Here is a 15,127-nt window from a genome sequence, read left to right as displayed (position 1 = left end):
TTGTTCAAGAGAGTCCGAACAATATATACAATGTTTGAAAATCTTGAGCTTTTGTTTTGGATGAAAGTAAATAAAGACTTAGAGTAGTGAAAAAAACAATTAACATGATTTCAAACTTTATACCTAGCTATTTTGTTGACTCCATGAGATTCTAACCGAGATTGATGGGCGTTTCTTCCAGAGCTTGAGCTCTAGCATGAGTGAAAATGATTCAAACATTGGTAACCGAAGATTTGAACATTGTTCAAGAGAGTCCGAACAATTTACAATTGTTTATGTCCCAAACTTACATTAGCATTGTATGATTCACTAAATCAACCTAATTAACTCCATCTTCTAACTCAATTAACCATCATTAGCAACACATAGCTTCTGCTTTTCATGTGTTGATCATTAGAAAAACTAGTTCACTAAACTCCATTTTTGCCGTGCTTGTCATCCTTGTGTTGAGATAAAGCACGCTGACTGTAGAATGATTTAGGCACCAACATTCACCACAAACAAACACCTTCTTCTTGCCTGTCGAAGTTGTCTCAATCATCGTCACCCGAGCTCCTCCTATTGATTTCTCACACGCTGCCTTCATCGTGAGATAAACCGTCCTGGCTACAGAATGATTCTGGGATCAGCTCACATTCACCACATACATAAACCTTTTTCTTCCCGGTCGGAGTGGTACCAATCATGGCCACCCGCGCTTCTCCAATCGACTTCACACAGCCTGCCTTAACATGTGGATCTAGATCTTCGATTTTCATCATGTAGTTGCAATTAGGACATTTCAGCTATCAAAATCAAAATCAAATCAAATCGAAGTCAAAATCAAAATCAAAATCAAAATCAAAATCAAAATGAAGTCTAATTATATCATTTCATACGAGTACGAACTGAGATTTCATAGAAACACAGGGAACAAAATTAGTTTTAAGAGTGAGTACTACCATTGCAGCTGGAGGAGCTGGAGCAGAAGCTTCTTGCTACTACTTCTTCTTCTTCTTCTTCATCTTCATCTTCATCTTCATCTTCATCTTCATCATCTTCTTCTTCTAGAGGTGTGTACTATATGTAACATCGGAAAGCAACATCGAGAGGCTATGCCAAGGAAAAGTCAGTGGAGAGCCTCGCAAAGGCTGCAATTGATACATGCCGATATTTGCGGCCCCATCACACCAATGTCGAACAGCAACAAGAGGTACATATTGAGCTTTATCAATGACTATAGTAGGAAGAATTGGGTCTACTATTTGACTGAAAAAAGTGAAGCATTTACATCTTTCAAGAATTTCAAAAGTCTTGTTGAGAAAGAAGTAGGGAGTAGTATATGTTGTTTAAGAACTGACCGAGGTGGTGAATTCACCTCATATGAGTTTAATAATTTTTGTAAGGCTCATGGCATTAAAAGGCAGCTTACGGCAGCGTACACCCCTCAGCAAAATGGGGTTGCAGAACGTAAGAATCGAACAATCATGAATATGGTTCGATGCTTACTTACAGAGAAGCAAATGCCCAAGATATTCTGGCCATAAGCGGTTCGGTGGACTGTACATGTATTAAACAGGAGCCCTACTGTAGTGGTGAAAGATAAGACCCCAGAAGAGTGTTGGAGTGGAATTAAGCCAACCGTGGATTACTTCCGCGTTTTTGGTTGCATCGGCCATGTTCACATACCAGATAACAAGAGATCAAAGCTGGACAACAAGAGTTATAAATGTGTGCTTCTCGGGTACAGTGACGAGTCTAAAGCTTACAGGCTTTTCGATCCCATTGCCAAGAAAATTGTAACCAGCAGAGATGTGGTTTTCAAAGAAAATGAGAGCTGGAACTGGGGGAGGAGTGAAGAAGAGGTTAAGCTCGATGTACTTGATTGGGGAGATGGTGAGCATGAGTTCAGTGGCTTTGATGAGAACGAAGAAGGTACATAAGAAGAGGGTAACCAAGATGAATCACCTGCCCAGACCGACTCGAATGAAGGTAGCGGACAAAGTTCATCTGAAGATAGTTTTTCTAGTTCACCTGAAGAGAGAGAGCTAGAAAAACTCTCGTATGGATGCAAGATTACGTGAGCGGGGAAGGTCTCTCTGAAGAGGAAGATATGCAGAATCTTGCTTTGTTTGTTTCACAAGAAGATCCAACCTGCTATGAAGAGGCTGCAAAGAGTGAGAAGTGGAGGAATGCGATGGATTTGGAGATAGAAGCCATTATGAAAAATGAAACTTGGGAGTTGGTGAATCTGCCGGTTGGAGCAAAGAAGATTGGGGTTAAGTGGGTGTATAAAACTAAGCTAAATGAAAGTGGGGAGATCGATAAATGCAAAGCTTGCTTGGTAGCGAAAGGTTATGCTTAGAAACATGGGATAGACTATAACGAGGTGTTTGCTCCAGTGGCATGGTGGGATACGATTCGAATGGTCTTGGCTTTGGATGCTCAAAAGGGTTGGTTGGTGTTTCAGCTGGATGTTAAAAGTGCTTTCTTGCACGGGGAGTTAAAGGAAGTTGTGTTCATTGAACAACCACAAGGTTATGAGCAAAAAGGTGAAGAAGAGAAGGTGTACAAACTCAAGAAGGCTTTATATGGCCTAAAGCAGGCACCGAGGGCCTGGTGTGTTCTATGAAAGAGAAGGTGCAATTGAATTGGTTGCATATACGGACAACGATTATGCCGGTGATCGTGATGATAGCAAAAGCACCTCAGGCTATGTATTTGTGCTGAGTGGAGGCGTTGTGGCTTGGTCTTCAAAGAAGTAGCAGATTGTAACTCTTTCTACAACGGAGGTAGAATATGTTGCTGCAGCGGCATGTGCTTGTCAGAGTATTTGGATGAAGAGAGTGCTCAATCAGTTCAGTCCTTTTCAAAGTAAGTGTATTACTGTGTTTTGCGATAACTCATCTACTATTAAGTTGTCAAAAAATCCAGTTTTCCATGGGAGAAACAAACATATAGATGTGAGGTTTCACTTCCTACGTGATCTCACGAAGGATGGTGTTGTTGAATTGAAATATTGTGGTACGAGTGAGCAGCTTGCAGACATTATGACAAAACCTTTGAAGTTGGAGAGCTTTGTAAAACTTCTAAGGCTGCTAGGAATGAAGTTTTTGGATGAGGTAAACTGATTGCTTTTGGCAATTCCAGTTTAGGGGAGGAAATGTTGGAGACGTTTGAAAGTTTTGAATGTCTGGTTGTTAGAGTTTGTGGTTTGGTAGGTTTCTTCCATTCCAAGTCAGTCAATAATTCCTATTGTTTAGGAGCACATTTTGTTTCTGTTAGTACTTGACTATTTACTTAGCTAATTACCACGATCTTAGACCTTGTAAAAGACGTGAGCTGCATTTTCGTGTTTCTGTTATTTGTAATGGCTTTTTAAGCCAAGTCACTTTTGCTATTGAATAACAAGGGGATTTTGAGAAAGTTTGTGAAGCGCTTTTGCTTAGAGTCTAGTTGTTCTTACACAAACAGCCTGGGAAGAGGTCCACAATCTATGCACACGAACATCTTGAGTTTGCCCTTGGAATCATGCTCTTGTTGAAGTCCAATCACATGAGCAATCCGAACGTGAGCATCCAGACAGTTCACTTCGAACACATAGTTGCAATTTGGACACTTCTTCATCTGATCATGAAGAATTTGAATTAGTGCTACATGCATTTGAGTTAATTCTGTGATAAATTTCATCTTAGAATAGGCGAAGATCACATCATTGAATCAAAGATAAATTCAATTCAAAAAATAGCCGTACGGATTCCTTAATTATAAAATTATGAAGAAACGATTCGCAAAACCGAAGAAGTGATTCGAAGAACCGAATAACTAATTCGCACAGAGAGAGAGAGAACCGAAGAACTGATTCGGAGAGACAAAGAGAGGTGCTCTCACCTTGTCGGTGTTGCTCGGTGGTTTTCTCTTCTTCTTCGCCATTTGGATGAGAGCTCTTTTTCTGTGACTGGAAAAGGCTTAGAGAGAGAGAGAGTAGGTAGAGAGCTAGATTTTGAAAATTTTGAAATCAAGAGTGAGAGAGGGGCTCTCGTTTAAATAGTAAGGTCGGATCGCGGTGTTACTGTGGATGCCGGATTCCTGCGCCAAGGAAACGAAGAATGTAAAGTTTCAATTTTGTTACGCCACGTGGCATGGAGACTGTCGTTTTTTCCTTTTGCTCTTTTGGTTGGAAACTGCATGTCGTTTTAGTCTTCTTTTTCATATTCACACATACCAGGGCTCTCAGCCTCTCACTGTAAAAGGGGGTGATAGGAGAGAGAAAGACTTTGAAAGAGAGGGAGGGAGAGGAGAGGAGAGAGAAAGAGAGATAGAGAGAGAGAGAGAGAGACGGTGAGAGATGTTTGGTGTCTCATAATCGTTTGAGTGTTTAACTTCGATACATTTCATAACACTCGTCATTACGTTTTCATTTGCATTTCATTTCGTGTTATTCATCCTGAAAATTCTTTTGCTTAAATAGTAAAATCTAAGTGTAAGCGTGTCCGTGCACTGTAATATCAATTATGTAATATGAGCTAAATCTGCAAATACACACACACACACACACACACACACACACACACAATGTTTGAAAATCTTGAGCTTTTGTTTTGGATGAAAGTAAATAAAGACTTAGAGTAGTGAAAAAAAAAAATTAACATGATTTCAAACTTTATTCCTAGCCATTTTGTTGACTCCATGAGATTCTAACCAAGATTGATGGACGTTTCTTCCAGAGCTTGAGCTTTAGCAAGAGTGAAAATGATTCAAACATTGGTAACCAAAGATTTGAACATTATTCAAGAGAGTCCGAACAATATATACAATGTTTGAAAATCTTGAGCTTTTGTTTTGGATGAAAGTAAATAAAGACTTAGTAGTGAAAAAAAAACAATTAACATGATTTCAAACTTTATACCTAGCCATTTTGTTGACTCCATGAGATTCTAACCGAGATTGATGGGCGTTTCTTCCAAAGCTTGAGCTCTAGCATGAGTGAAAATGATTCAAACATTGATAACCGAATATTTGAACATTGTTCAAAAGAGTCCGAACAATTTACAATTGTTTATGTCCCAAACTTACATTAGCATTGTATGATTCACTAAATCAACCTAATTAACTCCATCTTCTAACTCAATTACCTCAATTAACCTAAAAAACTTCAATCAACCAAAACGGCACCGCTCCGCACCAAACAACTACCGCTTTCAAGTAAATTCAAGCTCCACGTAAACACAAAGCACTTACAAAAAGACAAATAAATCCCTGAGCCACTCTGCCGCGCTTTCTAACCACCAGGGGCACAGAAGTAATTCCACATTTCCTCGTAGAGATGACGCAAATTATAGTCTGTACATCACCACCTCCGGAGAGAACTCTGATCAGAGAGCGACTAGTCTCAGATCAGTTTTTAGGGTTTCTGAAATTCAAGCTCCTCCGGCGACCAATCTAGGGTCTCCGATTCCCTCATACTCCGATTCCGATCACCAAATCCACTCCGATCAACCTCGAAAAACTCAATTTCACCCAAATTGAAATCCCGGAATTGAAAAAATCCGAAGCTAATGGATGTAGACGGAGGCGGAAGCAAGCGGATCTTCACGAGATTGGGCGGGCCGCAATCCGACCCGAACAAGAATCAGAAGGTATGCTACCATTGGAGAGCGGGCAAGTGCAATCGCCACCCTTGCCCTTATCTCCACCGAGAGCTACCGGCGCCGCCTGGCGGGCTCAACGGAACGGCGTCGTCTAAGCGGCAACACGGCTTCGCAGCCGCCACCGACGGCCCGTCGTCGGGGCCACGTGGCCGGGGTCCGAATAACTTCAACGGCGGAGCTTCGAACACGTGGGGGCGGACCGGAGGGGGTAATAGGGTTTTCGTTAGGAAGATGGATAAGGTGTGTAATTATTGGGTTCAGGGGAACTGTAGCTATGGCGATAGGTGTAAGTTCTTGCATTCTTGGAGCATGGGGGACTGTGTTAGCTTGTTGACGACGCTTGAGGGGCATCAGAATGTGAGTTATGGACCCTTGGATTGTCATTGTTTCTGTGCATTTGTGAAAATTTGATGGTTGATGTTTTTGTTTTTTTTTTGTGAACAGGTTGTTAGTGGGATTGCATTGCCTTCTGGGTCTGATAAGCTTTATACTGGAAGTAAGGATGAGACTGTGAGAGTATGGGATTGCCAGTCTGGTCAGGTAACGGTTCGCTTTTGGTTTCGGTTAGTTTTTCCTTGTTATTTGATAGGTGAAAGTGTAGTGTTTAATTAGTGGATAAAAAGTTGAATTCGAAGCACGAGAATAGGGGTTTCGTATCGATTATAGTTATAAGGTCACTGCCTAATAGGAGGGTTTTTTTTTTTTTTAATGTCCTCAAATAATTCTGTCGAGAAACTTAAATGATCACAGTCTGTTGTAAGCTTAATATACTAAGTGGATGTGGTCTGTATAATGTAGTTTCCATTGAATTTTGACTGAATGTAGCTGCATGATCTTTTAATTATATAGTTAGACTGATGGAAGTTGTAATGAGAGAGTCTGTGAACTTATAAGTTGCAAAATTCGTGGAAAGGAAAATTGGCTTGTAATGTTGGTTGCATAAAGATCTGGAGGAGGGATTTTATCAGAGTTGTTGCCATGGGAGACTGGAGAGTTTCTAGAGAAATGTTCTCATATATTTCATTCTCGTGTCTTTTCATTTCACCATTCACAGGATCATGTTCTTAATCAAGATTGTTGGATAGTATTTTCCACTTGTACTTTTCAGTCCAGTGGATGAGACAAATAATCCATGTTCTTATATGTCTGTATTTTACAGTGCCTGGGAGTAATTAATCTTGGTGGTGAAGTGGGTTGTATGATCAGTGAAGGTCCTTGGGTTTTTGTTGGTATACCAAATGCTGTAAAGGTAGAACAAGAATCTCTTTTAACGTGAGCTCATTGCTGCAAAATTTTATATTATACCACCTCATTCATTCATGGATATGGTTTTCTAGGCGTGGAACACCCAAGCTAACTCCGAAATGAGTCTTAGTGGGCCTGTTGGACAAGTTTATGCCATGGTTGTGGGCAATGATTTGCTCTTTGCTGGTACGCAGGTAATTCCTGGACTACATTTATTGTTTAATTTTGTCTGGTCCCCATTCTTGTTAAGCTTTCTTGTTGGGGATTTCAGCAGTGAATATTGTTGTATGGACAGCTGCATCATCCAATTGTAAACTATATTCTGAGGGAGGACAGTTTACATCTCATTGACGGGACACCCTTGCATCTACTTCCTCCATCCCTCACTCTCCATTTTCTTCTGTGCATGCGTGTCATCAGCATATTCTTGTAATGTTGTGGAAAAAGTTATGTTTCGTCTGATGCAGGATGGTTCTATCTTGGCTTGGAAGTTTAATACAGTCACTAAGTGCTTCGAACCGGCTTATTCACTTAAAGGTCACACCCTTGCAGTTGTATCATTAGTAGTTGGAGCAAACAGGCTTTATTCTGGTTCAATGGATCATTCTATAAGGGTAAGTCCAGTTCAGTATAATATTAACCGTATATAAGCACCAACTCTTTCCTGTGGAAGTCATTTGAGGTCTTTAATTGCTCAAGAGTAGTTCAGACATTTGACTTGTTCCCTTCATCTCTTGCTATGTATTCTTTCAGGTCTGGAGCCTAGAGAACTTGCAATGTATACAAACACTAACAGAGCATACGTCAGTTGTGATGTCCGTTCTTTGCTGGGATCAGTTTCTCTTATCATCTTCTTTGGATCAAAAATTAAAGGTTCGTCTCACTTTCCTTAATTATAAATTATAAGGCTGTTTGTGGGTGTATGTGTTTATGGTAACTGATTCACTTTTTTGCATTAGGACTGTAAGCATATCTCGTTACAATTCTTTGTTTGTGCAGATCTGGGCTGCTACTCAAAGTGGAAACTTGGAAGTAACATATACTCACGAAGAAGACCATGTATGTTCATTTTTGAATGTCTTGATTCTAAAGTTATATCTCTGTTCCTGCATGGACTAAGAACAAGCTGGGTTATTTTTAGGATTTCACCAGAAAATGCTTGAGGCTGAAACTCCATAGCCTAATAATTTAGAAACTCTAATGCAAGTAATATCTGTCAGCATTCTAGGTTTACTTAGCTTGTTAAGCAAGTATAATTGCAACATCATAATGTAACCATAAATTTTGATTCCCATAATGACTGAATGGTACCTACTGATATGGCTTGTTTTAATTTCCGTGACCTGCTACTGTCATGTATCATCATTAAATTACTAGTTAAGATGTGATGTCAAGTCTGATTATGTTATGACCTTGCTGCAGCCTTTGCTTACGCTTTGCGGGATGCATGATTCAGAAGCCAAGCCAGTCTTACTCTGTGCATGCAATGACAACACTGTCCGCCTCTATGATTTGCCATCGTGAGCCTTTAAACAATAAACACTAGTCTTTACTCTCATTGTTTCCTGATCACTCTGCTGTAATTGCTCATTTCATTCTATTATAACAGGTTTTCCGAGAGGGGCAAAATTTTCTCAAAACAGGAGATACGAGCAATCCAGGTTGGCCCTGGTGGCCTGTTTTTCACTGGCGATGGAACTGGACAAGTGAGAGTATGGAAGTGGTTGGCCGAACCAGTTGCAACTGCCTGAGAGAGGATATTATTTATTTGGGCCGTATTGTATTTTAACATTTTATTCTGGGTTCTTCAGTAAGCGTAGTCTGAGGGAGAGACACCTAGTTTTTGTGTCCAGTCCGAGTGGAATTATGAGATATAGAGGTAGGATCCGGGAGCATCATCTTCGTCCGCTCCTTCGTACTGTGTGCCATGGACATAAAGAAGCTTCGTGGCCCATGCAAAGTTGTAACTGCAGAACAGATCTCCGTAAAGAGTGAGCGTTTACGTACATGCTGTTTGCAACAGAGTTGTGATTGTTGTTGGATCATATTGCTCTTTATGAGTGATCATTGGCAGCAGACCTGGGCAAGCGCATTAGAGTCGATCACTTGTCTGTTTTTAGAAAACAATAAAGGGTAACTGATTGAGAAATTTATTCCATTCTGGGTTTCAGGTTCTTAATAATTTTTGATTGAGAAATATCCCATGTACTATATTTTGTATATTATCACTCTGGACAATATACCATTTCAATGCAGCTCTGAAGTTAATGTCATGTTTTTCTTTCCTCTTCCCGTTGGAGTAGAAAGAATTTTGTGGCTTGGTGCTATGTTTCTTGGTAGCTTTGCCATAATCCTGAGTTTGTATTCTTTCTCATTTTTTTGAAGTTCATCATCCTTTCTTGAACCAAAGAACAATCAATATAAAATCTAAACCAAGAAAATATACTACAAATTCTCCAAACTTTAGTAACATAGCAAGTCTGTACTCATATTAGCTTGAAGTAGAGAGGTCATTTTGTAGCTGACCTTACAGATACAACTTGAACGAGAAGATATTTATTCACTCATACTGTTGGTAATCTTCTCTATTCTTTACAGCGTTAGATCTGATACATAAAGCCGCAGCTGCTTTTACAGATTAAACATGACCTTAATGGCATTGCCTCCACGAGCACTGGTTGCGAAGGCGTCTTCCACCTCCTTTTGAGAAAACCCAAACCGATGAGTTATGAGGGGCTTCACATCGATCTTACCACTTCTCAAAAACTCAAGGCATAGAGGCCATGTGTTCTTGTATCGGAAAATTCCAATCACATCTACCTCCCTAAGTCAAAGAGGAAACAACAATTGTCAAGTAAACCCATGTTTGCAAATTCACACCTGATCCACAATACTTAACAAAGTTGTAATCCTCACGTAGCTATTGTTCATTTTGCTTCACGTGATTTGTTCATTATTAGTGTGTGTAGCTAGCTGAATAACTGGAATCAGTGTATACCTGGCAGAAGCTGAAGTAAGTGGGAGAGTCATCGCATCGTGACCCATTCCCACAAGGCAAACTCTGCCACCAGGACGAGTAGCACGCAGACCTGTTGACATGGTTTTATCAAAGCCTACACAATCAAAGGTCACGTCCACTCCAGCTCCCATAGCTTTACCTATCTGAACCACTTCTTCAGCTACATCCTGTAAAACAGTTCCATAATCAATTCAAAGAAACCAAGGTCTAATAAGGGGAGCATAAGATATGGACTGAAAAAGAAGGGCTTGACATCTGTTGTCCTCCAAATTTCTTTTCTCTTTTGAAAGCAACGAGCTTAACTTGAAGGCCATATAATGGAGGTTGACAGATCCTTGGAAATGGCTTATTACAAAAGAATGAAAAGACAAGAAGGAAGAAGCACACCCACTCGTTAAAAAGTACACTTTTCGAAGCCAATTAGAGAACTTTCAGGATACCAGTGAACAATTACATTTTAAGATGAGTGAGACAATAGGAATCAGAAATATATAGGAATTCTTAGGCACGGTGAAATCAATATAACAAAGTGACAATCAAGATTGCAAACCAGTCAGGATGATGGTAGTGAATTTAGCACATATTAGATAGCAACCTGGATGTTTGTTGAAACTTTTACGATCTCATCTGCACCAAGAGTCTTTGCAACTGATAAACGGTGGTCATCCACGTCCACAATGACAATTCTGGGTGCCCCAAAAGCGCGAGCAGCTAGCAGTGTAACAAGCCCTATAGGTCCTGCTCCCATGACCAAAACATTTGTTTCTGGGCCAACATTAGCTCGTCGACAAGCATGAACACCAACACTCAAGGGCTCACACATTGCCCCTTCCTCCAAACTCACATTCTCTGGCAGTTTAAAACACAGGTCTGCAGGATGGACAACCTGTCAAAACAAAAAATTACCTTGAATTCAAATTGCCCCATCCAAAAACCCCTTGAACTATAGTATGCACAAATCAAGTCTGACATAAAGTCGGCATGACAACTTTGATAAGTTAACAATTGCCATATAGAATCTGAAATGCTGCAAGTATGTTTAGCTACCTGGTTTGCCAGTGAACCATGAACTGGTGGAGTGGCGAAAAACTTCATATCCGGGCATAGATTGTAGCGACCTCCTTTGCAGGACTCACATCGCCAGCAACTGATACCGGGCTCTAGTGCCACGCGGTCACCAGGTGCCAGATGCTTGACTTCAGCCCCAACTTCCTCTATGATCCCAGCACACTCATGCCCAATTACCATTGGCTCTTTAACTATAAAATCTGCACACCTCATGGCCTAGAAGTGACAAACAACAATCAAAACAGCGAGTAAAGAACATAAAACATAATTTGGAGATTCAACTATTTCTATCTGATTATATACTCTTTCAGCAATCAAACACTTGCACCTTAAATCATCATAAACTAAAGGAATTAAATTCATAAACCAAAACACATCAAACAAACTAGAACCTTGAGGTAGTGAACATCACTCCCACATATCCCAACAGCCTTCATCCGAATCCTAACATCATGAGGTCCTACAGTTTAAAGGGTCCCAAATGATTCAGTCAAGGAAAACAATCAAAGGTTTCATCTCAAAAACAGTGATCAAAAGCTTCAAGTGAAAGAAAGAAACTGATACCAAGATCAGGGAGCTTGAAAGGTTGAATCTTGAGGGTGTTGATACCAACAAGCCAAGCAGCCATGTTCTCCTCCATGTTCCCTCCCTTACCCATTTTTGCTATCAGTGTTTATCAGACACTGGATACTCTTGAGTGAACAGAGTGTGTTTATAATCTGGTCAAGCTCTGGTGTGGTGGTCACAGCAAAATGAGAACCCAATGTTGAGAATATATAAATCCATAGGAAGGGCCCATTTTTCCAATGTGAGATGTATATATTCTCAAAATAGGACCTTGACTATGGATGTATATATTCTCAACACCCAACATTCAGATAAATCCAACAATAGTGTAGTTCAGTGTCTGCTGGTGATTTGTTCTCATCTCATGAGTCACAAAGTTCTAAGCTAAAAAATTCAATCTCTATCCAGAGTTGGCTACACATCAGCTTTAGATCCCTCACCCATGGTTACATGGCCGCTCGCTGTTACCCGCCTTTGTTTTCTGCCACGCCTCAACAAAAGCGAGTTCTATACTTCTATGTCACAAAAATTGGATCATAAAATGATAAAAAAAGGTTATTGGACCGATTAGATTTTTTTTTTAATAGGGATTCGTTATTCTCATGAAAAATAACTGATGTGAAATTGGTCCACTAACCTATTTGTCCAATTTTTGTGACGTGAAAATTGATTACTAACTTGATCGAAAATTTTCTAATCTGTGAGCGACTCTTACGATCTAAGTTGAAATTGGAGGAAATGGAAGCCATTCTCTATTTTGTATGAGCATAATCAATTCGAAATTTAAAACCTAAACAAACTATTAGTCTCCCTCCAAATGATGCCACAGCTTCTGAAATTTTTTTCTATGTTCAATTTTTGGTATTCTTTCATGTATACATCTATCTCTGTATGTCACCAAGGTTTCTTCGACATCGCAGCTAAGCTACCCGACATCATAAAAGCTTCCTTCACCAATTCTAAAACCAGCCCATTTTTCATAACTGATAAGAACTTCAATCCATCACAACTTGTGCGGTCAAAGGCTCGAAAACTTTGCCGGCAGTTCCTCTTGTTACAAACGTCAGGGGTAAGATTGTATTTGGTCTCTGTTTCAAGACCAGCTCGCAGTCATTGTGATGTGATCAGGTTAAGATAAGAAATCCAACTGCAAATAACCATTCATCTATGTATGTTGATGAATCGTTAATGATCCTCTATGTATTAGATGAGTAATTTGATAATGCACCATTAATTTCAATGGAGCTACTACCAAATGGCTTCTGCACGTTGCTCTCGTCCATCAATCCTCTCATTTTTGCAACGCCATCCCATCTATGTGAAAGTGCATAGTTATTTGATGAGAGAATATAGTTCCCACTGTTAGAAGGGTCCAATTCAATAAGCTTGTTTGACACAATCTCAGCCAAGGCCAAATTTCCATGAACTTGACAAGCACCCAGCAAAATTCTCCATACTACAACATCTGGAACGATAGGCATATTCTTCATGAACTCATATGCCTCCTCCACTTTACCAGAACGGCTCAAAAGATCCACAATGCACCCGTAGTGTTTCATCTCTGGCATTATTCCATGAACCTTTTCCATGCTTTCGAAATATTCCAATCCCTCATCCACTAATCCAGCATGAGCGCAAGCTAATAGAATCCCAACAAAAGTTCCATGAGTTGGTTGAATACCTTCTCTCAACATCTGTGAGAAGAATCCACGAGCAGAATCTGCAAAACCATTTACCGCAAGGCCTGAAATTATTGAAGTCCATGACACCGAGTCTTTCTTATCCATCCCTTGAAACACTGCCAATGCCTTCTCAGCCACCCCACATTTGCAATACATATCTATCAAAGCGTTCCCTACATAAACATCTTTTTTCACTCCATGCTTCCTGATGTACTCGTGCACAGCCTCTCCCACATCAAGTGAACCCACATGCGCACAAGCAGAAAGCACACTAGCCACTGTCACTTTATCCGGCCTCACATTAGCTGCCATCATTTCGCGAAAAAGACTCACCGCCTCAGCATGTTGGTTAGCTTGAGAATAACCGGTGATCATGGACGTCCAAGATATCACATCCCTATTCGGCATCCTATCAAAAAGCTTTCTTGAATCCACCAAGTTCCCCACTTTTGCATATCCATTGATCATGGCATTCCATGATACTACATTCCTCTCACGCATCCGATCAAACAATTCCCGAGCCAAATGCGGCAAACCACGCCGTCCATACATATCTATCATCGTATTCCCCAAGTAAACATCAACACCAACACGATTTTCTTCCACATACTTCACCATACAATCCGCAATTTCCCATTCACCCAACTGAATACATGCCAAAACAACCTTCACCATCGTCACCGCATCAGCCCTCACATTCTCCTTTACTTTCATCGCCTCAAAAAGACCCAAAACCTCCTCATACCTATTGCACTGACTATACCCACATATCAAAGAATTCCACGAAACCAAATCTCTCTCACGCATTTCATCAAACACGTTCCGGGCGCAACCCAAATCACCACAACTCGAATACATATGAACCAAAGCATTAGAAACATAAAGATACGATTCGAACCCAAGTTTCACTACACAAGCTTGAGCCTTTTGGCCACATACAACATCCGAAACACGAGCACAGGCCTTGAAAATGAATATAAAGCTCAAATTATTCCCAACCAATCCTTCTCGCCTCATTCGGCTATACATATGAATTGCTTCGCTGGGTTTTTCACTCTGTGAAAGTCCGCGGATCATGAGGTTCCAAACCATCAATGTGGGTCTCTCGATTTGATTGAAGACGAAACGGGCTTTGTTCAAGTATGGTGGAGATAGTGCGTAGTATCTGAGAACGTCGGAGATTGAAGATGGGTCTTTGTGGAGGTGGGTTCTGATGAGGTGTGCGTGAAGCTCTTTGGCTGAGGCCAAGGTGGAGATCGGTGGTTTTGGCGGCGCCGCGGTGGTGCTCAGGTGGCGCGAAATGGGTTTTGCGCGGTTCATGAGTAACAGAAAAATTGTGGAGGCAAAAAATTTGAACTTGCCCTGGTGATTATGGGTTGGGTTTAGTTTATGAATGGTTCATTTGTACATGAACTTTTCAATTTTTTTTCTTTTCTTTTAACAAGTATGGAACATTCGCTGGATGACATTTCCTTATTTTTTAATTTAACAATTAAGAGAATGATTATAAATTTTATCGAGAAAAACTAACTATTTGTTTATGCCATAAACTTGAATTCTCCCGGCCTCTCCAGTTAATCAAAAAAAGAAAAATGAATGTGCGGTAGAGTAATAGCTACTTCGTTACTTGTCACATTAATCTCTTTGCTATTCACATGTACGTTGCTATCAACTTGAGATTCTGAACTACGTTTCCATCTATTACTATCTTCCAAGAACTTCATTTGGTAAACCCACCATTCAAAATGGGGAAAAACTTTTCAAGGGTGTAATTTTAATCAATTATCGAGTCACTCTTTAATTTCGTCATCCATAGAGATAGTAATTATTCCCTGATTGGAAATTTGTATTATATTGTCGGTTAGAATCTTGTAATTAACCGGCCATTATCAAAATGCATGTCACTTCAAAAAGTC

At 40.2% G+C, this 15,127-nt stretch overlaps 3 protein-coding genes across 3 annotated transcripts; 1 reads left to right on the top strand and 2 right to left on the bottom strand.

Moving 5' to 3' along the window:
* The first annotated feature begins 5,328 nt into the window (after window positions 1-5,328).
* On the top strand, window positions 5,329-9,148 carry LOC133718007 (zinc finger CCCH domain-containing protein 48). Its single transcript, XM_062144792.1, has 9 exons — window positions 5,329-5,987; window positions 6,075-6,170; window positions 6,790-6,879; window positions 6,968-7,069; window positions 7,343-7,489; window positions 7,629-7,748; window positions 7,875-7,934; window positions 8,298-8,395; window positions 8,485-9,148. The coding sequence occupies exons 1-9, from the start codon at window positions 5,538-5,540 to the stop codon at window positions 8,624-8,626; spliced, it is 1,305 nt and encodes a 434-aa protein (XP_062000776.1). The 5' UTR covers window positions 5,329-5,537; the 3' UTR covers window positions 8,627-9,148.
* Window positions 9,149-9,296: 148 nt separating this feature from the next.
* Window positions 9,297-11,747, bottom strand: LOC133718008 (sorbitol dehydrogenase). Its single transcript, XM_062144793.1, has 6 exons — window positions 11,527-11,747; window positions 11,355-11,422; window positions 10,942-11,178; window positions 10,490-10,780; window positions 9,874-10,061; window positions 9,297-9,699 (listed from the first exon to the last, which is right to left on the bottom strand). The coding sequence occupies exons 1-6, from the start codon at window positions 11,618-11,620 to the stop codon at window positions 9,507-9,509; spliced, it is 1,071 nt and encodes a 356-aa protein (XP_062000777.1). The 5' UTR covers window positions 11,621-11,747; the 3' UTR covers window positions 9,297-9,506.
* A 152-nt stretch (window positions 11,748-11,899) lies between these two features.
* Window positions 11,900-14,759, bottom strand: LOC133718006 (pentatricopeptide repeat-containing protein At2g22410, mitochondrial-like). Its single transcript, XM_062144791.1, has one exon. The coding sequence runs from the start codon at window positions 14,529-14,531 to the stop codon at window positions 12,726-12,728; it is 1,806 nt and encodes a 601-aa protein (XP_062000775.1). The 5' UTR covers window positions 14,532-14,759; the 3' UTR covers window positions 11,900-12,725.
* Between the last annotated feature and the right edge of the window lie 368 nt (window positions 14,760-15,127).

The sequence above is a fragment of the Rosa rugosa genome, chromosome 6, assembly GCF_958449725.1.
Source record: "Rosa rugosa chromosome 6, drRosRugo1.1, whole genome shotgun sequence".
NCBI classification, from domain to species: Eukaryota; Viridiplantae; Streptophyta; class Magnoliopsida; order Rosales; family Rosaceae; genus Rosa; species Rosa rugosa.
This window is presented reverse-complemented; position numbering and strand designations above follow the sequence as displayed.